Source organism: Neofelis nebulosa, chromosome 6, assembly GCF_028018385.1.
Source record: "Neofelis nebulosa isolate mNeoNeb1 chromosome 6, mNeoNeb1.pri, whole genome shotgun sequence".
In the NCBI taxonomy this organism is placed as follows: domain Eukaryota; kingdom Metazoa; phylum Chordata; class Mammalia; order Carnivora; family Felidae; genus Neofelis; species Neofelis nebulosa.
In genome coordinates, this window is record NC_080787.1 from 41,166,754 (window position 1) to 41,191,717 (window position 24,964).

Sequence of the window (24,964 nt, forward strand, 5' to 3'; positions counted from 1 at the left end):
CCCTCTCACTTCCTGGATTGGTGCTTCAGGGTTGCAGCGACTCCTCTCATTGGCCATGGAGCAGACATCTGCAGGCAATTGGCCAATCAGAAGCCTTCCTCTGCCCCATGGGCAGCACCACAGGCTGGTGCTCTCTGGGGCAGGCACTGTGAACATGGGTAGGGGTGTGCATGGGGTAGATGGCTTGATGGAGGTGAGAGGGACTCTAGGAGGCCAGGCAGGGGGAGAAAGGGGCTCAACGCGAGGCAGTGTGGGAACCATGGAAACCAACCCAGCCCTCTGGCCTCTCTGTCTCGCCCAGGTTTGAGTTCTGGGTCCTCTCTCTGGAGTGTGCAAAGTACAAGGATGCCAGTTCTAGGCCTCCAGCAATCTCTTCCTCACCTCCGTTTTCCTCTGCCTGCCCTGTGGGCCTTAGGAAGAGGGCACAGACCCTGTTGTTCACTCGCTGGTATTTGTTCCTGGGTCTGGCCTTGGTCCACTTAGGGCCAGGCCGGATGGCGCAAGTTGGATGGTGTAACAACCCTTCCTTCTCCCTTGGCCAAAAGGCTGCCCTTGATCCAATTTTAGGAGGGCTCTGAGGCTCCACAGGGAGGGGCCACATGGAGCCCCCTGGGTCCCTGTGCCACTACCTGCAATGTGGTGGAGGGAAGCCAAGTCACAGGTATCCACCGAGGTGGAGAACCCAGCTGCCATTGGTGACCCTCAGGTCCAGCTGGTACTGCCAGGGGCTCCTGGCTGGGCTTGGGGACCTGAGTGTGGTAGGGGCTATACGGCCTTAGTAGCAGCCCTAAGTGAGAGACAGAAATGCTCAGGGTGAGACTCTGCAAAAAGAAGGAATCTCTGCAAACCCTACCTGGCCTAGCAAACTGTGATTGCCGTCTTCAAACACAGCGGGGCAGGGTGAGGCAGGAGGAGCCCACTGGCCTGCCCCTGGCTTTTCCCTGGTGTGAGGGAGACACAGAGCAAGGATTCAGCAGCCAGACTGGGGCCAGCTGCCTATTAGCTGTATCAACCCTGACCGTTGGGAGTTTACCTGGAAGGTCTCTGGACGTGAAGGGGGCCTTGAACTTCAGCCCTTAATCCATTCCTTCTACCAGTCCTGGGCAAACTCACCTGGGAAAGGAGTGGATTCTGTGTATGTTCCAGTCTCAGACGCTGCCTTTGTCTCTGGGTACGTAGGTCAGTTAGAATTAGTTGTGGTTGTGAGTGACAGAAAACCCCAAATAAAACTGTAGTAAATGAGATCGACATTTATTTTTCACTCACACAAATGAAGTCTGAAGGTATTCGGTCCAGATTGTTATGGAAGCTCTTCAACCATCAGGAACCCAGGCTCTTCCTGTCTTACTGTGTCACCGATCTCAAACATGGCTTCTACCTCATGGTGCAACATGGTTGCCAGAGTTCCAGCCACTATATCAGTATTGCAGCCAGCTAGAAAAAGGAAGTAGTGAAGAGGAGCACACTACCTGCCACAAAAAGTCAGTCATAAGTCCCACAGGATTCTTCTCCGTGTATTCAATTGGGCTGAATTTAACCATATAGCTGCAGATAGCCTCAAGGGAAGATAAAAAAAGTAGTCTTTAGTCTGGGTGGTTATGTGCCAAACTTAAAGCCAGGGCTCTTGTTACTGAGGAAGATGGAACGCATACGGGAGTATAACTAGTTGCCCTTTCCACAACATGAGACCTGAGTAGAGGGTTCTGGATGCTGCATGATTCTCACAGGCCCCTCTGGACAGCAGCCTGACTGTGGCAAACGGGGTTCTGCCTCCCCATCGGGGCTCTGCCTCCAGCTTTGGGGCTTGAAGTTCTCTTTGGAGCTGTGGTGGTAGCAGGAATATGATCTCCCTGGGGTCTCCAGCAGGGAGAGGATGAGTTTGATGATCAAGGCCAGCCACGCCATCCCAAAGAGGATCCATAGGGACACTGTATTCTTGTACCACAGCGGGTACCTCCGGGAGGGGTCCATCCCTGGCGGGGAGAGGCAAAGTCAGAGGAAAGAGGTCTGGCAAAGTCAAGGCCACATTCCCAAACAGAAACAGCCACACATGGCTTGATGTATATGAGCAGAATATGGGAAGTTCAAACTGGTCTGAGATCGCTAGCCTTGTGGTCACTGCTATAGGATGCTAGGAAGCCTCCCTGGATTGCCACTCTGAGTTGAGTTTGGAAGCTACATTTCCTCTTTGTCCTTCTGATGGACTCTGTGCTCTATCCCAGTGCTTCAAAGTGGGGTCCCTGGACCAGCAGCATCAGCATCACCTGAGAGTTTGGTAGAAGTGTAAATGGTCGGGTCCCCCTCCAGACCTACTGAATGCAAGCCCTGGGGTGGGCCCAGCAATCTGTTTTAACAAGCCTCCCAAAAGATTCTGATGCCCGCTCTGTTGTTTGCCTGTCTCTGTGTTTGGTTTCCTCATATCTGAACAGAGGCAACTTGCCAAGAGCTTTGGGGACAACAGGTGGAACCACTGGAGTTTGTATCCTGCCCCAGTTCTCCCTGGCTGTGTGACCTTCCTCTGTCTGAATATCCCTCACCTGTGAATGAGGAGAATACTTTCTTCCCAAGCCCTTGGCTTTTGGGATGAAGTCCTAAGGCCCTTATCTACTCCCCCAGCCTTGATTTACATACCTTTTCCCTGCTGAGTGCTGTGCTTGTCACTCTGGGCTTTCTCTTGTTCTCCCATCTATCTCCAGTCCTGCCCCAGGGCCTTTATATTTGCTGTCCTTCCAGCTCAGAATGCTCTTCATTTCCACTTCCTCATGGCCTAGTGAACGTCCCCTAATCCAGCAGATAGACCTCAGCCCATGTGCTTCTGCTGGGTTAAGTTACTTATTCTCTCTGGGATCCCCACACCGGCACCCCAAACATAATCAGGACTGGGTGAGTAATGGCAGAGGGAAGGGACAGATGGAGGTCATTGGAGGGCTTAGATAAGTCATTTCAAGAGCATACTCCATAACTCAATTCTTCCTTCTTTCCTAGGGGTCTGTCTTGTCACCCTCATCAAATCGGGATTGTTCAAGGGCGAGGTCTGTCCTCTTATTCTCTCAACATCTTTTTCTGTCTTCGTGTTCTGTCCCACCCATCCCTCTGTCTCCTGGCCCCAAGACAACCTCTATTCCCTGTCATTCAGGCCTGGGTCCCTTTCCTGGGCCCCAGCTCGGGAATGAGCCTGCAGCCCTGGACCCCACCTCACTGCCTGGCAGGAGCCGGGATTGGATTAGGCTGATTGAGTTATGGGGCCAAGATTCCGCTGGCAGTCCCAAATGAGATCAGCGGTGAGCCAGCTCTCGGCCCCTGCCACCCACCAGTTCGGCTTGCTCCTGGCAGTGGAGGGGAGGGGGTGTCCTTCTCTCATTTTATTTCATTTTTTTAGCCGAAATCATAAGTGGCGGGTGATCTGGCAGCTGGCAAGGCGCTCAACTGCGTTGCAAATGCAATTGGGGGAAGTGGGGGATGAGGCCAGGGAGGAGCAGGAGGCTGGGACCGGGGTGCTGCTCTGGCCATGGCCTTCGGGAAAAGAGGAGCAGCTATGAAGACAACACCCGCGGGGCTGCTGTGACAGGGACAATGGGCGCCCTGAGACCAGGTGGTGGACCTCAGCATTCCCATCCAAGAAAAGGGTTTGACCTTGTCCTTGGAGGACAAAGAAGGTGGAGAGACATGGGTGGGAGCAGTCTTTGGGGGGGCCTCATGGGTTTGAACCACGTCTCCTCAGTCAGGATGTTCGGTGGAAGGGGACTGACTCTGGGAGGACTTGGCCCCATCCTCCAGCCTTTCTGGCCCTGCCACTCCCCACAGGGTGGCTGGCAGGAAGCAGGGACCCTGATCAGCCCTCCTTTCTCCAGTAGAGACTGCTGCGTGGATGTCGCAGGCCCTCCCTTGATGCTGGCGGAGGCCTTTCCTGCCATTCCCAGGGTGTCTGTGTCTGGACCTGTATCTGCCCTGCCTCGGAGGAATGTGGAGCCTCAGGACATCCTTACAAAGATTCCTCGTGTAGGCTTCTCCAGGCAGGATTCCAGGGGAGCCTGCTGTCAGCTCTTCCCACCCAGGACCAAACTTTGGGGGACCTGGTGATCAGTAGGCACCAGGAGACTGTTGTTGAGAGCCTTGTTCCCACGTTTCCTCCCCTCTCCTTGCACTGGACACCCTCAGAGAACCAGGTCTTCTGGGTTCAGGACTACCATTGGGGCAAATCCCGAGTTTCACGCCCTGAGCCCTGGTGGTGCAGGACCCATCACATCACATAGCCCTGGGTTGAGGTTGCTATGGCTGAGCCCCTGGTGGCCCCGATACAGGGTGGAAGAGGGAGAGCTCAGAGTGGAGAAGGAGGCAGGGCTCAGCCACAGAGTAGCCCTCACCAGCCTACCCATGGATTTGGGACTCCATCCTAAGACTATGGGAAAACACTGAAGGTTTTCGCAGGACCTAGGCAGGTGACGTGATAGCACTTGTAATTTTTTAAAGGTCCTAAAAGCCAAGGCGGGGACAGAGATACAGGCCTCACAAATCTATGGGTGCCATTCCATGTGCTTTATGTGAATGGCAACACTTTAGGGTTGTGTAGTGCCCAACCTACATAACCAGCCATGTACAACAGGCCTGGCTGGACTAAGAAGATGGCAGTGGGAACAGAGAGGAGAGGACAGATCCAAGAATCATTCTCTGATCTGTGACAGGGACAGATGTGGCCCTTGGAGCCGCTGGGCTAAGCTCTCCTCAGACCTGTCTCACCACTTTGAAGGTAGGTGTGGGAGTGTACCCAGTTGGAAGAAACCTTCTCAAAAATTTCTTTTCAGAGCAACAGCCTCCCTCCAGGATTGAAGATATTGGGAAGGGACAGCATGAGGCCCCTGACACAGGATGCTTCTTCTTAAGGAAAGAGAGGTTCAGGGAAGGGGAGGACACTGAACACAGGTGAGAAGGCACGGAGGGGGTCTCAGCCATCACCTAGCCCTGACCGCTCATTTTATATATAGGAACACTGAGGCCCCAGAGGGGGTGCGTGACGGGGTCTGGAAAGAGTATGAGTCTGGGAGTCAGCCGATCAGAATTCTAGCTAGCTGTGCAATCTCGGGCAAATGGCTTGGCCTCTCTGAGCTTCAGCTTTCTCCTCAGTAAAATGGGGGTGACAGTTGTCACTCTAGGTGGCTTGAGGTGCTAGCTAGCTGTTTGTTACTTTGGTAAGACTTCATTTCAATATCGCAGGCTGGGTTCTGTCTCCATAGATGTGAAGAAGGACAGGGCCTTCTCCCTAATTTAGGGCCAGGGGTCCTTGAGACCAGTGTGGTGGTGGTGCCAGGGGCCACTGCTCATGTGGTGAACCTTCAGGGGAGGGCAGCACAGGGGGATAATGAGGCTGAGCTGAGGTCCCAGCCACCCCTGCGGCCCCACAGAATGTCCCTCCACTGCCACCTGCTGGGTACCTGCCTCAGCTTTATCATGCAAGGCCAGTGGCTTCTGGGACCCCTGTCTTGCCCACACTGGGTAGTGATGGCTGATTAAACCTCATGTTGGGCCTTCTGGACCACGCAGCCCTTCTTTACTGGCACTCAGAGTTCATTTGCCAACGGGGGTCGGGGGAGGCTGGGTTTTCCTGAGTCTCCCAGACTCTCCAGCCTGGTCCCTGTGGCCTGTGGTGTGGAACATACGGCCCTCAGCCCAGGGACAGTGGGAAGCTTGGCGTTTCATGAGGTGGGGTGAAGTGGGGAGGAGAGACCCTGGGACAAGGAAGGACCAGGGAGGGCGGGTCAGGGACTCTCTTAATTTGGTGAGCTCTCATAACAACAGTTGAGCCTGTGGACATTTTCAGCGCTTGCCAAGAGAACCAGGGCCGTGACTTATAGCCAGCCCCAAGCGCTGGGTTCAAATTCCAGTTGTCACTTTTTACCTGGGTGACTTTAGTCCCATCACACAACAAAGCAGGTTGAACCTTCCCAGGACGGTGTCCTCTGGACTCTGGGCCTCCGAGCGCCGCACCCCCCCCCCCCACCCCGCCCTGCAGGACCTGGCGCACGACAGGTGCCAGCCAATGGAGCAGGCGAGTGGAGGCCAGGCAGCTGAGTGCCCAGCCGCCCTCCTGCTGCCTGCAGGGATCTCTCACCGATCACGTAGTCGCCGAAGCCCACGGTGCTGAGGGTGATGAAGGCGAAGTAGAAGCTCTCTACATAGCTCCAGCCCTCCATGTGGCAGAAGAGCAGTGGGGGCAGCAGCAGGAAGAGCAGGAGGCCCGAGAGGAGGGCACCGGAGCCCGCCAGCCACCGAGCCTTGGCCGGGTCCTGTGGGTGCATGCAGTTCCCAGGCCCCATGTGGCTTCTTCCCAGTGCTTGGGGAACAGACAGCCTCGGGGGATCCTGAGCAGGAGACAGGGATACGCTCCCTCCCGGCAAGAAGGGGCTGTTGGGGCCCCTCCACCTCGTCTGTGTTCTCCAGGTTCCTGGGCAAGACCTTGGCTGGCTGATACCCTTCCAGTTGGCCAGCTGCTACCCCGTGCTCTCTACTGATGCCCCTTTATCACTAATGACCTCCATTCTGGGCAGCGGCCTCCAGTCCCACCACATCCCCACTAGTAACCGTGATTCCCAGAGGTAACCCCTGCTCCCTCCAGTGACCCGCCCCCCTGGGCCTCCTGATTCCCACTACCCCACTCATCCTAGAAGTAACCCAGCCCCCCCTCACTCCCACAGCCCATGCACCTGCCAGGCGCCCCCCAGGCTGCGGGCACAGTGATGCACTCCCTGCTGCATGAGATGCCCCAGTCGGTTGAGCACCACGAGGTTGAGCGGGATCCCCACAAGAGCAAAGAAGATGCAGAAGAGGCGGGCGGCCATCGTATGGGGGCTCAGGTTGCCGTAGCCTGAGGCAAGACAGAGGCACATCAGGGGACCTTTCCATCCCCAGGGATCCTCATTCCTAACCCCCTCCAGCTGGCATTTACCGGATGCCTTCCTTTCCCAAGCCAGGACTGCAGGGGTCCCTATACCTTCACTCCCTCAGAACACCCTCTACTCCAGCTGGGGACTCCGCTCTGTATTTTACAGCTCCAGGAGGCTCGGCAGTGTGTGTGAGCTCAAACCCACAAAGGGTAAGACTCCGTTCTCTCCCTCATTTCCCCCTTTCTGGGTGGACATGGGAGAGGGGCATGGAAGGGCATGGAGCCTCTAGGTGCTGCATCTCCGGGATCAGCTGCACCGTTTGAGCCAGGGCCCTGCGGCCTCCAGGCTCCTGTCTCTGGGCACGGCCCCCAAGCCAATGCAGCATCCCCGGCAGGCAGTCTTGCCTGGGGCTCCCACTGCCCGGCCTGGCCAGGCCTTCCTCAGAGCCACCTGCAGTCTGAGGCTGGGCCTACTCAGGCCCTTCCCATCCTCTCTCCTTTCTCAGGCATCATGCCTACTTTGCAGTCGGCTGTCACCATCTCTCCTGCTCCTTCTTCAGCCTTCAAAGGCCTCCCTCCCCCCCCCCCCCCCATATGCCTCTTGTACATCTGATTCTGCCTTGATGCCTGATTTGCAGAATGCCCTAACACACCCGGGCTCCCTCCCAAACCCCTCAGGAGCGAGGGGCCGTGGATGGGCAATCAGGTGACCTGATGGAGGGCCAGGTGGAGGTTGGCTATCTTCTCTGTCATGAAGATAAGGGATGGGGGAGGCTAGGGGACGATGAGGCATTCCTCCACAGATTCAGTTAGCCTGGACATCCTTTCCTCTTTCATTCTCCTCCGTTTCTGTCCCCCCACTTTTTGGTCACCCCCCCCCACATTCCTGTCTTGTGCTAAATGCAAGCCTGACTATATCGTCTCCCAGATTATGACCCATCATTATTCCTTTGGAAGGAAGGTCCAAAGTCTCACCCAGCCCATCTCTGAGCCCATCTGGTCCCCTACTTTCCCAGTTCTGGCCACACTCCTGCCCTGCTGAATCCCCAGGCCCCCTCCTGCCTCTGTGCCTTTGAACATGACTCTGCCTCTACCAAGAGCATGCTTCCCTCCTTGCCTGCCTATAAATGGCAGCCCCAGTGCAGCAGCTCCCCCAGCACTTGGCCATCTTTGAGGGTAACCCACTGTATAAGAATGATCTGTTCCAAGTCTGCCATCCTCGAGAGTCATGAGCCCCTCAAAGCAGGGGGTCATAATCAGCTTTATATTCTCAGCAACTGGCACAGGATCTGATACCTAATTAGGTGCTCACCAAATGTGTGTTGAATGAGTTTAAGAATGAATGAATGAATGGGAAATGCGGGAATGAATGTGTAAATAGATGAATGGATGCCTTGCACCCTGTCCCCCTGCCCAGACTGGTCAGCACTCCCACATACTCCACGCTCACTTGTACTGGATTGAAATTGGTGGTTTACACTGACCCTCGCCTTACTGAGGGGTCTCAGAGGGGATGGTCCCAAGAGAGGCCAAAGCATGCACTAATTTAGAGCATGGGCTTTGGAATCAGAAGTGCTTCCTGGGTTTGGATCCCAGCCCTGCCCCTTGAAGGCTGTGGGACCTTGGGGAAGTGGCTTGGCCTCTCTGAGCTTCTGTTTCCCTGTCTGTGAGATGGAGATGTTGACATCTACCTCACAGTGTTTGCATGCGGGACAAAAGGAGGCAATGGCAGTGTGCCATAGATGGGAATGTGAGCCCTCAAGCCTGTAATAGACAGAAGGTGTGGAAGGAATGTTTGCCGCATGAATGAATGGATGAATGATTGAACTCCACTCCACCAGCTTGTGGTCTGAGGACCTCAGCAACCTCTTCTAGAGCCTCATCCATTCTTCACCTAATTGGCTTTTACAGGTTCATTTAGAGGAGGGAACTGTATTGGCATCCAGGGATGCCTGACTCCTCACTGACCCCTCCTCTTCTAACTGTGGGTCCTCCCAGTGCTATCCTCTGTCCCTCGGGGTCTTTTCTAACCTGTGGAATGGTAGCACTTAGATTCCAAGTCTGGGAGGACCCCCGTGAAGCTTTTCCCTTTCTCAGGCTGACATTAAGTGAGTTTTTCTTCTCCCCATCATTCTCAGCCAGCCCTAGCTCAGCGCCGTCGGTGGATATCAGTGAAGCCCTCATTTGCCTGCTCAATTCTCGGTGACCATGACTCCATCTAAGCCACCTCTCCCTTCAGCAGGTCTCCTGTCACCTCTTTCACTTTGCTAGTCGACCCCTAGGACATCCCAGGAAAGCCTTGTGTGGTTGGGCTGCCTTGTACCTCCTCTGAAGTCAGCCTTCATTTCCAACCCTTTCCAATCACCTGGTCCTCTTTACTGTTCCCCAAGCCCATCAGCAACACTCCTAGCTCAGGGCCTTTGCACTTGCTTCCCCAGATACTTACACAGCTTTCTACCTTATTCCGTTCATGTCTCTGCGTCAGTGTTACCATTACAGCAAGGCTTTCAAAGGCCACTTTATATACAATAGTTCCCCATCACTATGAGACTCCCTTCCCTGGCGTTATTTCTCTCTACGCACCTCCCACCACCTGAATATTGCCTATGTATCTGTTTGCTTGTTGGGTGTCCTCTTGCACTAGAACATCAGCTCCCCCAAGGGCAGGGACTTGCCAGTTTTGCTCACCATTGTCTCACTAGAATTTTCTGGCTCCCCCAGCTACTAAGTCTATTTGTTGAATGAATGGATGGCTAGAGGAGTGAACAAATGAACAAGCCATGGATGGAGTTCATAGATGATGGACAATTTGGGGGGGGGGGCGCGCTCAGGCCTGTCCAGCTGGTCTAGAGGTGTTCATGGGCCTGTCAGACATTATTTCATTTTGGGGCTTGGAAAGTACAACCCTTACAGGGTACTAGACCCAGGATGACAGGGACGCCAAGGAGGCAGTCCTCTCCTGTGCCCCTCAGGGTATCCCTTCCTTCCTTCATGGAGTGTTCCACGTGTACCCCATCTTCCTTTCCCTTCCTCTCCTCCTCTCTCTGCATGCCCTCTGCGCACACGCGTGTGTGCGTGCATGTGTGTGTGTGTGTGTGTGTGGTCAGAATCACCAGCTCATGAACTTCCCCCCTGTTCACCCTAGAATGGCTCTCTCCTTCCTGTTGCTTAGAATTTCCACTGTATTTGTAAACCTTCTAAAGTCAGGCACTATTGGAAAGAGCAAGGTAATCCCCCAGCTGGGTTTCAAACCCCATAGCTGCTTACTTTCTTTGGGGAAAGGGCAACTTCTGTGTGCCTCAGTTTCCTCCTCCGTGACATGAAAATAATAAGCCCTATTTTGGAAGTTGGACCATACAGACAAAATGAAATCTCAATTGTAGAAGTGCCCCTCACGGTGCCTAGTACAAGTAGACCACGTGTGCAGGGAGGGCTGGGCTCCCCCTTCCTCTGCCCTCCTTCCCTTCAGAGCTGTCTCAGATAGCTTTAGGGCAGAACCGAGTAAAGACAAAGGGACGGGCTGCCAAACTCGGAATTCAATGGACCAAGGGTGTAGGAGGTATGGGCTTTAGAGATTACAGACCCCCCACACAGCTAGGATGCCTCCCCACAGTGACTCTGCATCAAACATCCCCCCTGCCCTGGAAATCACTAAGGGCTGGAGGGGATGGGTGTTTTGGGAATTTGAGTGCCCACTGTATGCTGGCCCTGTAGACCCAGGAGGTATAAAGGTGAATAAATACCATCCTGGCTAGTTCTTCCATGGCCACAGGGTCCATGGAGTCTCAGGGGCCTCCCAAGCATGCTTGCCTCAAGGTGGAGGACTACCCAAGCCCCTGTGTAGCCCTGAGACCCGCTTCCAAGAAGTATTGGTTGATTTAAAGCTAAGCAGAGTCCGCTGGGAGCTCCTGCCTGGCTCCCCTGTGGGTGGGGACAGAGACTGGGACACTGGTTGCCTGGGAGAGGATCCTGGCTGGCCGAGAGCTGGTAGAGGTCGCCCTGGCCAGCAGTGGTGTCCGCCTGCCACCTGGTGGTAACTCCAGGGTCATGCAGGAGCGGGGCCTCCGCCAGAGAAGGGGGATGGGGCTCTGGACTTGAGTTATTTCCTGGGTTTCAGAGCTGGAGGGACCTAGGCTGCTCTCCTCCTTCCCCTTCCAACAGCCCCCAGGCACCCTCCCAGGGCTGGTTCCACCTTCACTCTCCTGAAGGCTGGGCTAAGGAAAAGGGAGGGAGATCTGGTCCCAGGGCTCTCTGTGTGAGGGAGGAAGGGGGCTTGGAGAGAATGGCGATGGGGTGCGAGGGGTGCCTTAGTGAGCTGGGGAGAGGCGTCCAGGAATGGCCACCTTTCCCCAACACTGAGAACAGGGGATGGAAAGGGTCTTTTTGGATTTCTGCCCCTCTTTCCTTCCCAATTTTCCCTTGCCCTCCACATCCCCAGTGTTGGGTGGGCTTGGCCCAGGGGACCAGGAGACTTAGAGAGCTGAAACACATCTTACTGCTACACGGGGGCTCTCTATGTCCTGAAAGGTTGTGTGGGGCAGAAATCCCCCAAGAGCAGCCCTACTCAAATGTCGTGTTGCACACAAATCTCTTGGAGACCTCAGTAAAATGCAGAACTGGATTCAGCAAATCCCAGGTCGGCCCCAGATTCTGCCCACAGATGGTGGCCACACTGCTGGGCCTGAGTGCACTTGGAGTCTAGTGGCCTAGTAACTCTTCCAAAAGGCACCAGTCCCCTGACCCCTGTCTTTCGGGGGGCGGGGTCACACTCCCCACCCCACTCTGGCCCCATCCTGCTCTTACCAATCGTGGTGACCGTGGACACAGAAAAGAAGAAGGAGCCCACGAGCTCCCAGCGCCCCATGCTGGTGGTGTTGCCAAGGACGATGTCCCCACTTTGGTACGCTTGGACGATGCCCTGGGGGAGAGGCTGCAGTGACCACCATGGTCTGTGGGGCAACTGGGCCCCTGCACTCAAACACATACACATGTGTGCATGAATACACATGCATGGGGGTGCATACACACACACACACACACACACACTCATGGACAATCGTCACAACCACTCTTTGATCTCAGCCCTTCCAGGGGAAGCAGGCTCTTTTCCTGTCCAATCAGGGCCTCCCCAGGGGCAGGGACCATGGAGAGAGCTCCTTTCCTTCTCTACCCCAGAGCCCAGGTCAGCTCAGGATGTCTCACCAGCTGGAAGAACACCATTTCTCCCCCTTCTCTTGTTCCCTCCCATTCTTGCAACAGACACTGGCCAGGCAGGACATGGGGTGTCAGTCCTCAGTGGGTCAGAGACAGATTTAACCAATACAGCACAGTCAGCGCAGCTTTGGGCATTAAGGCAGTACGGCCACATGGTCCTGGACAAGATACCCAACTTCTCTGTGCCTCAGTTTCCTTATCTGCAAAATGGGAATAGTAATAGCACCTGCTTCATAGAATTGCTTGTGAAGGTACAGTGAGGTGTTTGGTATAGACTTAGAACAGTACGTGGGATGTAGTAAGTGGCAGTGGTTGCCATCATCAACATTATTACCAATATAATGCTGTAGGAATACTGAGAGGAAGGATGTTTATTCTGACGGGGGTAGAAGCAGAAGCTGCACGGAGGGGGTGATGTTTTAGTTGGGCTTTCTTTGAGGGTCTAAAAGGACTGCTCCTGGTAGAAGGGACATTTAGGTAGATGGGACAGCAGGAGCAAAGCCTGGGAGACAGGACTGTGCCTGGGATCTAGTACAGGGAGACGGAGAGGCAGCTGGGAGCCAGGCCACACTTGGCTCTGCCATGCCAGGGATGGAACAGCAGGCCTCTTCCAAGGTCACTGAGCAAAGAGGAGGCAAGAGCGGGTCTGTGTGTTCCCTGGAAGCTGGCAGCATAGGTGTTAGCACACCAGAAGAGGAGAGACTCTTGACGGGTGAGTGATGGAGAGGGCCTGGCCTGCATCCAGCACAGAGTGGGCCAGGAGGAACAGAGAGGAGACACTCAGAAACCTAGGACTCTGGTCCTATTTGGTGTGGGTAGTCAGGGAAGCATCGAAACCCCTGTAAGGGTGTGGGGATGCGGGCTGGATGACAGACTTTTAGAATAGGTGGAAGGGCCCAGCTGGGAGGAGGAGGGTTGTTGCTTTGGGGGGATCTGAGGAAGTTGCACACACGTGTCTACCCTCGGGGGGGATCTGGGTTGGAGACACCACATTCTTATTTTGGGGATGGTGAAAGCCACAGGATGGTTGAAGAAGGGGTAAAGTGCAGGAGGAGGGGCACCTGGGTGGCTCATTCAGTTAAGTGTCTGACTTCAGCTCAGGTCATGATCTCACAGTTTGTGGGTTTGAGCCCCACATCGGGCTCTGAGCTGATAGAGTAGAGACCGTTGGGCATTTTCTCTCTCCCTCCCTCTCTGCCTCCCCCCCCCCCCCCCCCCCCGTCTCTCTGTCTCTCTCTCTCTCAAAAAGAAATAAAGAAGCACTTAAAAAAAAGTGCAGGGGCAGCTGAAGGGGGTTATGGGGGAAGTGTACAGAAATGAAAGCCCTGTGAGGAAAGGTGGGAAACACCCACATACACACATCTGCACTGAGATCCATCTTGGCGGTTAACAGGCCCATAACATCTCTGAGCCTCAGTTTCTTCATCTCGCAAATGGGGATGATAAAATGGTACCTACCTGTGAGGTAGGTGAGGAGGAAAGGAGTTAATACAAGTTAATAGTCTAGGAACAAGGCTCCACACACAGTAAGTGCTACACAGAAGCATTTACCATTATCACTGCCATCACTGTCCTCTTCCCTGGGCCTAGGCTGCCGGGAATTGAAATTCTCCACCTTTGCAAAGGGGGTGTCACCCAGCCTCCAGGACCAGGCAGCCCGCGGGGTTTGTAAAAGTTTAGAGGTGGGGCGGTGGAGGTGCTACATGAGGTCCTTAGCGGAGACCGTCCTTCCCTGCCCAGTTCTAGGCCCTACACCATCAGCCCAGTCCAAGGGCTCAGGACTCTACCACTGCCCCAGTGCCATGTCACTTCCCACCCAGGGACATTTCCCTGCTACCTTCTGGGGACTGGCTTTGGGTTGGCGACCCTGCACTCAGGCCCTGCCCTCCTCGATGGAGGCGGCACCGGGACTGCGGGACGCAGACTCGGGGCTAGGGGCACAGCAGCCTGTCTGCCGATCAAGCATCCGCCAAATCCCGCAGGTCCCAGTCCTGTGCGGCCCCGCCCCGAGTCGGACACCTCCACCCAGCTGCGATGACCCGCCCCTAAGAGCCTCCTCAGCCTTTCCCTTCCCCGCGCCCCTCTGGGTCCCCACCCCCCCAGAGCAGTCTCCGTGCTCCGAGACCTCTGCACCTCCCCTCCGCGTCTAGCCCCTGAGTCGGAAGACAGGACTAAAACGGGTTCAGCCGAAGAGCGCCCCTGTGCCTGCCCCCGCTAGTTCCCGATCGGGTCTGCGCCCTGGGAGCTCCGAGCTCCCCTCCACTCACCCGCTGGGACGAGCGCGCCCTGTACCCTTTGCCCCCAAGACTCCAACCGTGCCCTCAGTCTTGCTCCTCCTCTGACACTGCTCCTCGCCCCCAGTTCTCCTGTTTCCACTCTCTCTGGAAGGGGTCGGGCGTGCCCTTTCGTCCTTCGCCCGCGGGGCGACCCCGACGCAGCGCCGCGCGGTCCTAGTGGGACCCTTGCCCCGCCACCTCCCAGGCCTGTCCAGCGCGCCCTGCCCCCATTCGGCCCGACCCGGCTAGGCGCGCCCCCTGTCGTCCCGTGCTCAAAGTAGGGTGTTTGCGCCCAGCAACCGACCGGACCGGGCGGGTTGTGCCCACTCCGCCCTGAAGGAGGACAGGGCGTTAAGGTGCGCTTCCCTCCGGCCGCCCCGGAGCCGGGTCCGCGGCCGTCCAGCCCAACCCTCCCATCCCCCGCCCGCTCCAGTCGTCCCGCGTCCATCCCCGCCTCCTCTCTCCCGACCCGGGGCGTGCCCTCCCGCCCCCCGCCCGTGCCTCCGCTCGCCCCTGACCCGGATCAACGAGTCCAGCGCCGGGCCATCCAAACACGTGAAGTTCTGCAGCAGCGCCCATTTCTCGCGCTGGAACCTCGCGCTGGAGTCACGCGCCGCGGGGCTCTCCAGCACCCAGAACACGCCGGTGCCCAGCGCCAGGTAAGCCAGGTAGGCGAGCAGCAGGAGCACGGTGCCCGGCACGGCGCAGTGTGGAGCCCTGTCGTCGGGCGCCGCCGGGGCTCGGGGTCTGCACAGAGCCAGAGAGGCAGGGAGGCCTGGGCCTGGAGCCATGGCCTAGGGCAGAGGCGTAAGGAAGGGGCTAGGAGCTCGGTGGGTGCCCTCCCCAGCCAGCGCCTGCCTGTGCCCAGTTTTCTCAGTTTTCTCCTGTGCCCAGGAGGCTTGCGGGAGAATGGGACAGCCCTGCCCCACCCTGCACCGGGATCCAATCCCAGGGACAAAACGAGCCCCAAGCTGTGGGCACCTGGCCCCGCCTAGAATGTGTGTGGAGTGCTCACCCCCCAGGCCTAGCTCAGGGGAAGGGGAGGGGTGCTGGGAGACCGCAGGCTCTGAGGTGGAAGGGGCCCAGAGCCCCCCAGCGTGTCCTACTGTAGCAAACAGTGGGAGGGACTCCTGGAGACCGCACTCAAGGGGGAAGAGAAAGTGGAAGCCAAGTTTATTGTCTTAGGGCTCCAGCCTAAGCTCTTGGACCCTGGGACCCTTGCCTCCTGTCAAGTCCTTCCTGGATCTCTTGCAACACCACCCTTTCTTTTCCCAAAGATGAGGGACCCCAGCTGATCAACACTTGTCTATGAACTTGGGAGGTGAGAGGATTCTTGACCAGTGGGCTTGTCCATTTCCTGCTTCTGAAGAAGCCCGGTAACTTCCTTCCTGGAGGAGGAAGGGTCCAGGGCATATAAAGAGTCCCTCAGGGGTCTTCAGTTTCCCAGACCTCTTCTCCATATGAAGAAGTCCTGGGTGTAACCTGGGTCTCTCTTGATGCTGTAGATCCTTCCCTATGTGTCCCATCTGGAGCCTTCTCTGCTTCACAGCCTTGCCTCAGTCGAGTCTGGAGCCACCCAGCCACTTACCGGCCTGCCTTGATGGCAGAGCTTTGAAGTCCTTGATGAAGTTGGGCTGTGGATGGACTGGTCTAAATCTCTCCTCTCCTTCTGGCCAGAGACGTCACAGTCTGGCAGGAGAAGGGCCGGGGTTGCAGAGAATGTTCCTAAAGGAGGCCAGGCCTCCACAGAGCTCGTCTCTGGGTGTGTTTGGAAAGGCTCTTAAGACAGGCACCCAGAGGGGGTGATGAGGTCAAGGGGTGCCCTGGGGAGTCAGGGGAGGCCACACTCAGGAAGGTATGGGATACACAAGAGCTCCTAAGCCTTGTTCACTGACAGTTCTAGACCTCTAGGCAAGGGGAACTGGCAGGCTTTGAGAGGCAGCTGCCAGATTCCTGAGGGTAGATATCCTGTTTGCATGAAGATGCTCCAAAAGTCCCTCCCCAGCCCTCCTCTCTCCTTGACCCTCCCCACCAGCCACCCCTATGGGCTCTTGTCAGGCCTGCTCTGCCCCATTGTAGCATTTTGGGCACTGGGTAGGGGCCTATCTGCTTATTTAGTGCTTCTAGTGGACTAAACGCACATGGAGAGCAGGATATTTCACTGTGTGTCCCCAGAACCTGGCCCTCTGCCTGACACACAGTGGGGGCCTGACAAATGCCCCTCGTGCACATATCAAATGAAGTGAAAATAAAGTCAACCTATGTTTACTGTACTGCATAAAGTCTCCTGGGTTGGGGGGAATGTGGGGAGGGCATGATGGAGATTTGGCTACGGTGATCCATGTCTGGATTCAACTTTTCCAGGTCACATTTGGGGGAGGGGCTTTGGGACAACAGCGTGCATCTCACTCCACACACGTCTCTCATCCTGTCCTACATCTCCTTTCAGTTACTTGCTTGAATATTCCTGTCTCCTTTACTCTCTGGAGAGATCCTGAGATCAGCCCTGGCTGGGAAGGGGAGAGGGAGGATCTTGAACAGGAAGTCTAGAAGGCATATAGAAGTCTAGAAGGGGTAGGGGAAGCAGGAGGGGCTCCTGGGGTTGCTGGAGGCCTCATGCAGAGATGGGGGTCTTCTGAGTTCTGGGGACCCTTTCCATCTCGGGGGCTCCCCCTTCCTTGAGGCCAAGTCCCCTGCTGAGCAGCCAGAGCTGGGAGCACCTGTGCAGAAGCAGAGGACCCAGTGGGAGGACCAGAGCCAGCCAGGCCAGGCCCAGGAGGATCCAGATGGCTGCCAGGCTCCGGTACACCGAGATGTAATGCTTGCTGGGGTCTGTACCTGGCAGGGAAGGGACATGATAAATGCCCGGGATCTGAGGGCACAGCCACACCCCCTCCCAGGTTTCATAGGGGTCTTCACCAGCCTCCCCATAACAAGGATCTGCAGTGGAGGGAAAGGGTGATGGGTCCCAGGCCACAGACGTCTAAGGATGTTGTGAGAATCCTCAGAAGCCTTACAAATTATTTGTCTCCCCCAAACAACCAGGGACTATTTCCCCATTCCCTAACCCTCATGGCCCCCACTCGGAGAAGTGTGACTGCCTTGTTCTCACCGACAACATAGTCCCCGAAGCCAATGGTGCTGAGAGTGATGAAGGCAAAGTAGAAGCCTTCACCGAAGCTCCAGCCCTCCACGTGGCTGAAGACCATTGGCGGGAAGATGAGAATGACCAGCGTCCCCAGGGTCAGGAACAGAGCCAGGCCCAGGATCTGCAGCAGCTGGGAGTGAGAGAGTCTGTCTCTGAGTCCACTTGGAAGGCCCCAGGATTGGGCAGGGGGAGTGCGCAAATCTGGGAGTGCAGCTGGGCCGTAGCTATGTCCCTTCCTTGCCCTGCACACCTTTGGGGTGGTGTTTGTATTCTGTGTGTGTGCTTTGCCCAGGCCAGGGGAATATCTAGTCAGAGGGATTTCATTAGTGGGTCAGTTTGGAATTTGGAGACTCCTTTGGGTCTGAGGATCATGCTTGGATAGACCTGTCAGAGACTCAGAGCTGGGACAGAGGACAGCCACTGAACTGCCCCAGATTCTTCTGCACCCCAGCCCTCCTTAGTGTGCTGGCTTTGCAAAGGGCTAGCCAAGCGGGTGGGCGATGGGGCTGTGCTGGGTGGCCCAAAGTTTACTTTCAACCGCAGGAAGGGGTGCTGGAGTTCTGTCATGGCCACAGAGATGTGCTGTCCAGATTCCCTTTCAAAGGAGACCTTGTTGATCAGCAGTCAGCCAGCGGCCTCTGGCTCCTGTCTTCTTTGAGGCGTATGTCAGCTACAGAGAACCGCCGGGCCCACGGGCACACCCTTCCCAAGAAGGCCACCCTGTGTCTGATTGAGGCCAGGGTATATAGCCCTGGCTGATTCAGCACCCTGTGGGACAACTCCCATGGCCACACACGCGGGAGAGCTCCTCGAGGGGCTGGCCAAGTCTTTGTCCAGCCTGATCACAATTCAACTTCTCCCTCTGCCCCGCCCTTTCTTCCATGACTTTCTACCCCTAAGACCCTGCCTGCCAAACCACGTCTCAGTATCAGTTTCTGTTTTCACCCCGCCACAGGGCCATAATGAAGAGGGGGCCCTACCTGGGAGCGCCTGGGCTGCTCCTCCCACCTCTCGAGGGCGGCCAGGTGGGCGTGCAGGCCTGCACCCAGGTGGTTGAGGAAGACCACGTTGAGCGGGATGCCCACCAGGGCATAGAAGACACAGAAGACCTGGCCTGCCTCCGTGCTGGGCGCCAGGTTGCCGTATCCTGCGGGGGGAGGGGAGGAGTGTGCAAATATGGGAAAGAGAGAGTTCAGAGCTGCCTCCCCCACAGACTCTAGGTAGTCATCTTCCATCACCTCCTGGAGGAGAGGAGAAGCTCCTCTCTTCCCAAGAACATTCTCCCCAGCCCCTGCTAGAATGATCTCTATTTGTAAGAATCCTGCTTGTCTTTGAAAGGCCCATCTCCAATGGCACTGCCTCTAGGAAGCCCTCCTGACTGCCACCCTCCTCCTGCCTACGTGGAGTGATTCCTCATAGTGCTTTGTGTCATTCCTGTCTAGTTTTTCCCTGGGGGAGGTGAGGGAACACAGCAGATGCTATTGGTGTTCTGTCCCCTCAGAACAGCTGGGGCATCACATGCAGCCTGGGGGACAGTTCCTGTCCACCCAGATGGCTCTCTACTCCAAGTCCCTGCATCTCTCTGTACCTGAGAACATGCGTAGTCTATGGGCAGGTTCAAAATACTAGAGTTAACACATCCGGGGTCAGTTCTCAACCATCGAGGGCAGGAGTTGGTAGATAAATAGCCTCATTTCCTCCCCCCTCACAGGCAATGTTCGGAGGCTGGGCTCTGCCTGTGCTCTCAGAGGGCCCCCGTGGGAGCAAGGCCAGTTGTCCTAACTGGGACCCTGTTCACCCATGCAAACGTTGCTGCCCTTTCTCCTCTCTTGTTTTACCTCCCCACTTCTCTACTTGTGCTTCCTGGAATCATCTCCTAAATAAACCACAGTCCTGGTCTCAGCATCTGCTCTCAGCAACCGCAACCAAAACAGGGACTTTGGGGAAGCCCTTCCCCACCCAGACACTTTACCTATGGTGGTGACAACCGTGCCCGCAAAGAAGAAACTGCTGCCGAAGTCCCAGTTGCTGGGGTTGGTGGAGTTGCCTTTGGGGTTCACACCCTTCACCCAGGCTTCCATGATCACCTGTTGGGGGGGGGGTTGGTGTGGGTGGGAGAAAGAGGCAGCTGATGGCCCCTGCTGGTGGCCAAGCTCTCTGCTGTCATCTCACTTAATGATATTCTTAGATGGTCTTGTTTCCATTTTGTGGAAATGTAGGCTCTGTCCAAGTAGCTAAATGCCTTGCCCAAGTCCACTGCTTGTTCCACGGACCAGGGCTGACTGAGGTGTGGGCTGTAAACATGGGCTGGTGGAGGGGAACGGGTGTAAGGAGGCAGAGGAGGGTGCTTAATGAGTGGTCCAGGTGGGAGGTGCTGTCTGTGGCCAAGAGGGTGAGACGTAGATGTGTTGTGAGGACAATAGGAAGATTCCAGGTCGGATGTTCCCGGAAGAGCTTACTGGGGAACGTAGATTTGGGGGGCCACAGGGAAGCCATGGGGCTGCCCTCCCGCAGGGCTGATGGTGGGGATAGAGAACCCCGTTCTGGGTATTCCCGGGGAGTGGGCAGCCTTGCTCTTTGCTGCCCCCTCATGAGGCCCAGCCCATGCCTACAAGAGAAATTCCATCAGACACCAGGGCAAAGGTCGTGTATGTAGTGGTGTTTCTGTGTGGTGTGTTGTACGCATGCATGTGCATGTGTGTTGAGTGTGTGTTTACGGAATCTGAACCCTGGAAGGCTCAAGCGTAAGCCCCTCTGTCCCGAGGCCCAGCCCTCTTGGAGATGGTTAGTGATCCCTCCCCAGTTCCCTCCCCTGTGACCATGCCTTGTCCCAGGCAACAGCACAGTCTTGCCACTTGATAGAGCCCCCAAAGCTGGAAGAGGGCAGTGGGGGAGGGGGCCACTCTGGCCTCCAGTTCCTGTGGGAACCTTTTCCCCACTGGCTGGGTGTGTGTGCTCCTGGCCAGGGTGGGGGTGGCCCTGGTAGGCTGGGCCAGTCTGGGAGTCCTTACACAGGCTGTCTGCTTTTCTTCACTTTGGCAGAACTGGTCTCTTCACATGTGGACTTTGGTCTCCCTCCCGTTCCCACACACCCAGAGAGGCCAGGATGGAACATTCCGGAACACGCTCACTCCCTGGAGACCCTCACCCTTGGGAGCAGCTCTTGCTCTAGGCCCAGCTGTCTCCCACAGCCAACCTGAAGCACTCCATCCTGCTGAGGAGGGGCCTTGATTCAGCGAGGGTACTGAATGTGGGGCCCCCAGTGTGACCCTCCATTTTTCTGTAAGAATCCACACATGTAGAAAAAGCCAGACACGAATCCTGTGAACCGGGGCAAGGCCTTTTTCCTGTGGAGGCGTCTCTAACACTGCTTCTGGTACTGTTAATGGCTTTTTCCTCTTGTGAATTTTACAAGTAATGTGTGCTCTTCTGGAATCCTATTCCTGTCAGCCAGGCATCCCCTGGCAAGTGAGGGTCCCTCCCAAGGAGACTGAGGACGGAGGTGTCTTGGCTCCCCTGGGGAGGCCAGAGCCAGGGTGTTGTTATTCAGTGGCTGGGGCTGCAGTCAAGCCTATTTTTTAGGCTTGTTTTTTAGCTCTGTTTACAGAGCTAGTTAGATCCCAGCCACCAATCCTTCCTGCACCCTCAGGCTCCTGGGTTTTGCGTCTAGTCCTAGGCTGAGGGAGGAGGAGGTGCCATGGGCTCCAGGGCCCACGAGGGTCTTGGGAGGCGCCAGAGCCCTGCTCAGTCTTAACAGGGGTGCTATGGTGCCAGCCCTGTACTGCTGGAGAGCAAGGAGGCCTCGTTTCCTGGAAGAAAGGGCCTGGACTGGTCTCTCACATCTCTGGAAAGTTCTCTCTGACCACCCCACCCAACTATCATCCTCTAGGTCAGCTGTTCTCCATCTTGAGGGCATGGGCATGGCCTGGAGGGCTTGTTAACAATAGGCTGCTGGTCCTGCCCCCAGAGCTCCTGATTTGGAGCGCCTGGGGTGGGGTGCGATGTTGGCATTTCTAAAGGACTCCCTGGTGATGCTGATGCAGCCGGTCCAGGGGCCGCACTTTGAGGACTGCTGCTCTAGGCTGTATCCTGCCCACCCCAAGGCCTTACACTTATGCTAATTCGTATGGTGAAGAGCAGCCAGCTGAGGGGTGAGTTCTGTCCCCAGTATTTAAGCCTGCAGTCTTGCCCACACTCCCCCTCTCTGTGGCCCGGTTTCCACCTACCAACTGGAGACAGTGATAGCCATAGGTCATTATGAGGAAACACGTATAAAATTCTTGGCTCCAGAGGATGGATCATGACCGGTCTAACCCCAGCATGATGACCCTGTTCCCCACTGTTTTAGGCACCTTGTAAATGCTCACTAAGTGCCAATTATCACTATGATGACTCTGCACTTGGCTTGTTCCTTTGTGGTGGCTGTTGTCTTTCACTGGGCTCCCTGGTCTCCAAGGCATTCACAACACCCCAGTTTTGCCATGCTTCTTGGAGAGAGGGTACTGGGGCTCCAGAGTTTGTGCAGAGAAGTAGGAGGGGCCCAGACATAGGGGGATATGCTCTGCCCCAGAGAGAGCTCCCTATGGATGCCTTGCTGGTGTAGCCATCATCCTGCTCATCCTGCTCACTGGGCCGGAGAAGACCAGCATGGCAGCTGCTCCTGACCGTAATTTGTGTGTCCCACCCACAGCCCTCGAGTGTGGTCAGCAGAGGGAAGTGAGGGAGGTGAGACAGAAAGATTAGCAGCCCCGGGGTTGGGGTAGGGGAAGTATGGCACATGGGAGAAGGAAATTTGCACAGTGTTGCTAACACTGACACACAGTTCACATTTATGCAGCAAGTGGCTGCTTAAAAAGTGCTTTTGATCCACTGTAAATGTCTGCAGCACCTCTGAGATCATTCGGCTCACCTTTTAGATGAGGAAATTTGGGATCAGTGAGTTTGAGTGACCCGCTCAGTGTCACACAGCAATCTGGTTCTAGACCTGGGGCCAGAATCCAGCCCTAGGTCTCCCTAGGTCTCTGTTCCCGCTCTACACTGCTTCCAAACAAGCATTAACCACCCCTCCCTGGACTGATCGCCCTGGATCTGCCATGAGAACCCCCACTCTGCCCACCATCCCACACCAGCACCTCCCTCTCACCTGCACAAACTGCTCCAGGGCCCGCTGGTCCAGGCACGTGTAGTTCTCCAGGAAGCGCAGCTTCTCAAACTGGAACTGGTCCCTGGACTGAGCCTCCGCCTGCTTCTCCAGCAGCTGGAAGACAATGGCACCAAGCAGCAGGTAGCAGACATAGGCCAGCAGCAGGGGCAGCACCCGGCCACCCCAGCAGCTGCAGAGCCTGGCTTGGGGCATGGTGTGGCCGGGAATCTGCCGGGGCTACGGGGCTGCCTCTGGGAGGAGAGGGGGGAAGCGCCCGGGGACCCGTGCCCAGCCTCCTGCCTGCCTCGCCCTCCTCGTCCTCCTCGGCACAGGTGTCTGGAGGCCGGGGAGTCTGTTTGAACAGTGCGGCTCAGCGTGGCTGCACTAAGTGCCTCCAGCGCAAACAGGCCAGCCACCCCCCACCAGCCTTTTGGACCCTGGAGAGCACAGGTCGGTGGCATGGACCCCTCAAAGAGACCTACTGGGTCCTCCTGCGGTCGTCTTGTCTTACCCTCTGCCTACAAGTTGGATGGGTGTTTCTGGACCAAATCAGATGCTTTCCCCTTCATTCTGCCCAGGCCTGAGTGGGTGCCCTCCACAGCCTCAGCTTTTCACCTGTGATGGATGGCTTCGGGTCCCCACGCTGGGAAGGAATCAGGATGGGTGTGAAAATGCCTTGTGCTCAGTTGCCTTGGCTACAGAATGGGGCTGGGAGGATGCCCTGCCTATTGAGGGCCCTGAAGATAATAAACTGGGTAACAAATCAGGGCAAAGCAAATAGAGAACAGCCTTGACCAAGAACAGGAATAGGGTTGATGCTCCCAACAAGTTGTATGCATTTGCTTCATAGCTTTTGCTGAAAGTTTTTTTTTGTTTGTTTTTTGTTTGTTTTTTGTTTTTTGGCTTGAAATCCTTATCAGGTTTCCTCCAATACAATATTGGTGAGATGTATGTGTGAGTAAAAAAGAAGCTAAAATTATATCCTGGCCTGAGATGTTAACAGTGGCTTCGCTCTGGGGAGTGGAATAGAGGGTGTTTTCCTGTCTTTCTCTTCTTTGCTTGTGTGTGAATTTGCAATAGCTTTATTGAGATATAATTCACATACCATTTCATTCACACATTTAAAGTATACGGTTGAAGGGTTTTTAGTATTTTCAGAATCATGCAGCTATCTCCACAATCTTTTCTAGAACATTTTCATCAGTTCTGAAAGAAACCCCTGAGCATCCAGTCTGCCCCCTCAGCCTCTGGCAAAACCATTAATCTGCTTTCTGTCTCTGGATTTCTCTATACTGGACATGTCATAGAGATTCAGTCTGACCGTTTGTGGCCTTTTGTGTCTGGCCTCTGTGTAATGTATTTAAGGTTTATCCATGTTGTGGCATTTGTCAGTAGTTTATTTTTTTTTAAATGTTTTTTTTTGAGAGAGGAAAAGAGAGAGAGAGAGAGAGGGAGAGAGAGAGAACAAGTAAGCGAGGGGCAGAGAGAGAGGGAGACCCAGAATCCGAAGCAGGCTCCAGGCTCTGAGCTGTCAGCACAGAGCCCGACATGGGGCTCGAACTCACAAACCACGAGATCATGACCTGAGCCGAAGTCTTGCTGCTTAACCAACTGAGCCACCCAGGTGCCTCTACTTTATTCTTGTTTATGGCTGAATCATATTTCATTGCGTGGGTATACCAACATTTTATTTATCCGTTCATCAGTTGATAGATACTCAGGTTGTTTCCACTTTTTGGCTATCAGGAATAATGCTACTACAAATATTCACTTACATGCTTTGGTGAGGATGTATGTTTTCATGTCTCTGGGAGTGGAGTTGTTGATCACGTGGTCATTCTATGTTTAATTTTTTGAGGAGCTGCCTGGCTGTTTTCCAAAGGGGCTGCACCATTGTACGTTCGCACCTGCAGTGTGTGTGTCTTCCAAGTTCTCTGCTCACGTTTTCTGTGACGGGCTGTGGCCGCAGACAACACGAGCTGCCTGTCTACATCCTCTCCCTCCTTCCCAGCTAGCAGAGCCCAAACCGTGTGCTTGTGAGCCCCAGGCAACGGAGCGTGATCGGTCTAACCCATCATGATAGTCCTGCTCCCTGTGCTCTGGGCCGGGTTCCCGGGAGCAGCCCCGAGAGGGGGATTTGTGTGTGAGCAGCGGGGTAAGCGAAGAGCGATACGGATGTGGGGCAAGCAGGGTCAAACAGGAGACCATAGTCTCAGCTCAGCCTGGTTCGTGGAGAGCCCTGGTGGGTGATGCACACCATTAGTCCCAGGTGGAGGCAGGGGAGCTGGGCTTTCACAGTCCCACAC

At 55.6% G+C, this 24,964-nt stretch overlaps 2 protein-coding genes across 2 annotated transcripts; both read right to left on the reverse strand.

Moving 5' to 3' along the window:
- Nucleotides 1–1,267: 1,267 nt before the first annotated feature.
- KCNK17 (potassium two pore domain channel subfamily K member 17) lies at nucleotides 1,268–15,969 on the reverse strand. Its single transcript, XM_058733809.1, has 5 exons — nucleotides 14,886–15,969; nucleotides 11,681–11,795; nucleotides 6,699–6,859; nucleotides 6,107–6,281; nucleotides 1,268–1,973 (listed from the first exon to the last, which is right to left on the reverse strand). The coding sequence occupies exons 1-5, from the start codon at nucleotides 15,156–15,158 to the stop codon at nucleotides 1,663–1,665; spliced, it is 1,035 nt and encodes a 344-aa protein (XP_058589792.1). The 5' UTR covers nucleotides 15,159–15,969; the 3' UTR covers nucleotides 1,268–1,662.
- Nucleotides 15,970–15,976: 7 nt separating this feature from the next.
- Nucleotides 15,977–22,963, reverse strand: KCNK16 (potassium two pore domain channel subfamily K member 16). The gene is made up of 5 exons (XM_058733810.1): nucleotides 22,659–22,963; nucleotides 19,488–19,602; nucleotides 18,496–18,662; nucleotides 17,480–17,645; nucleotides 15,977–17,205 (listed from the first exon to the last, which is right to left on the reverse strand). Exons 1-5 carry the CDS (start codon nucleotides 22,869–22,871, stop codon nucleotides 16,982–16,984), a joined length of 885 nt encoding a protein of 294 aa, XP_058589793.1. The 5' UTR covers nucleotides 22,872–22,963; the 3' UTR covers nucleotides 15,977–16,981.
- Nucleotides 22,964–24,964: the final 2,001 nt, after the last annotated feature.

What these genes read in the sequence shown, in the direction of transcription:
- KCNK17 (XM_058733809.1), bottom strand. Translation starts at nt 15,158, where the DNA reads ATGGCTCCAGGCCCAGGCCTCCCTGCCTCTCTGGCTCTGTGCAGACCC. An exon ending in GTCCACGGTCACCACGATTG is followed by an intron (nt 6,860 to 11,680) that starts GTAAGAGCAGGA and finishes GTCTTGCCTCAG; the next exon opens with GCTACGGCAACCTGAGCCCC. An exon ending in GCCTGGGGGGCGCCTGGCAG is followed by an intron (nt 6,282 to 6,698) that starts GTGCATGGGCTG and finishes ATGCACCCACAG; the next exon opens with GACCCGGCCAAGGCTCGGTG.
- KCNK16 (XM_058733810.1), bottom strand. Translation starts at nt 22,871, where the DNA reads ATGCCCCAAGCCAGGCTCTGCAGCTGCTGGGGTGGCCGGGTGCTGCCC. An exon ending in CCCTGGAGCAGTTTGTGCAG is followed by an intron (nt 19,603 to 22,658) that starts GTGAGAGGGAGG and finishes CCCCCCCAACAG; the next exon opens with GTGATCATGGAAGCCTGGGT. An exon ending in CTTCGGGGACTATGTTGTCG is followed by an intron (nt 17,206 to 17,479) that starts GTGAGAACAAGG and finishes CTTCCCTGCCAG; the next exon opens with GTACAGACCCCAGCAAGCAT.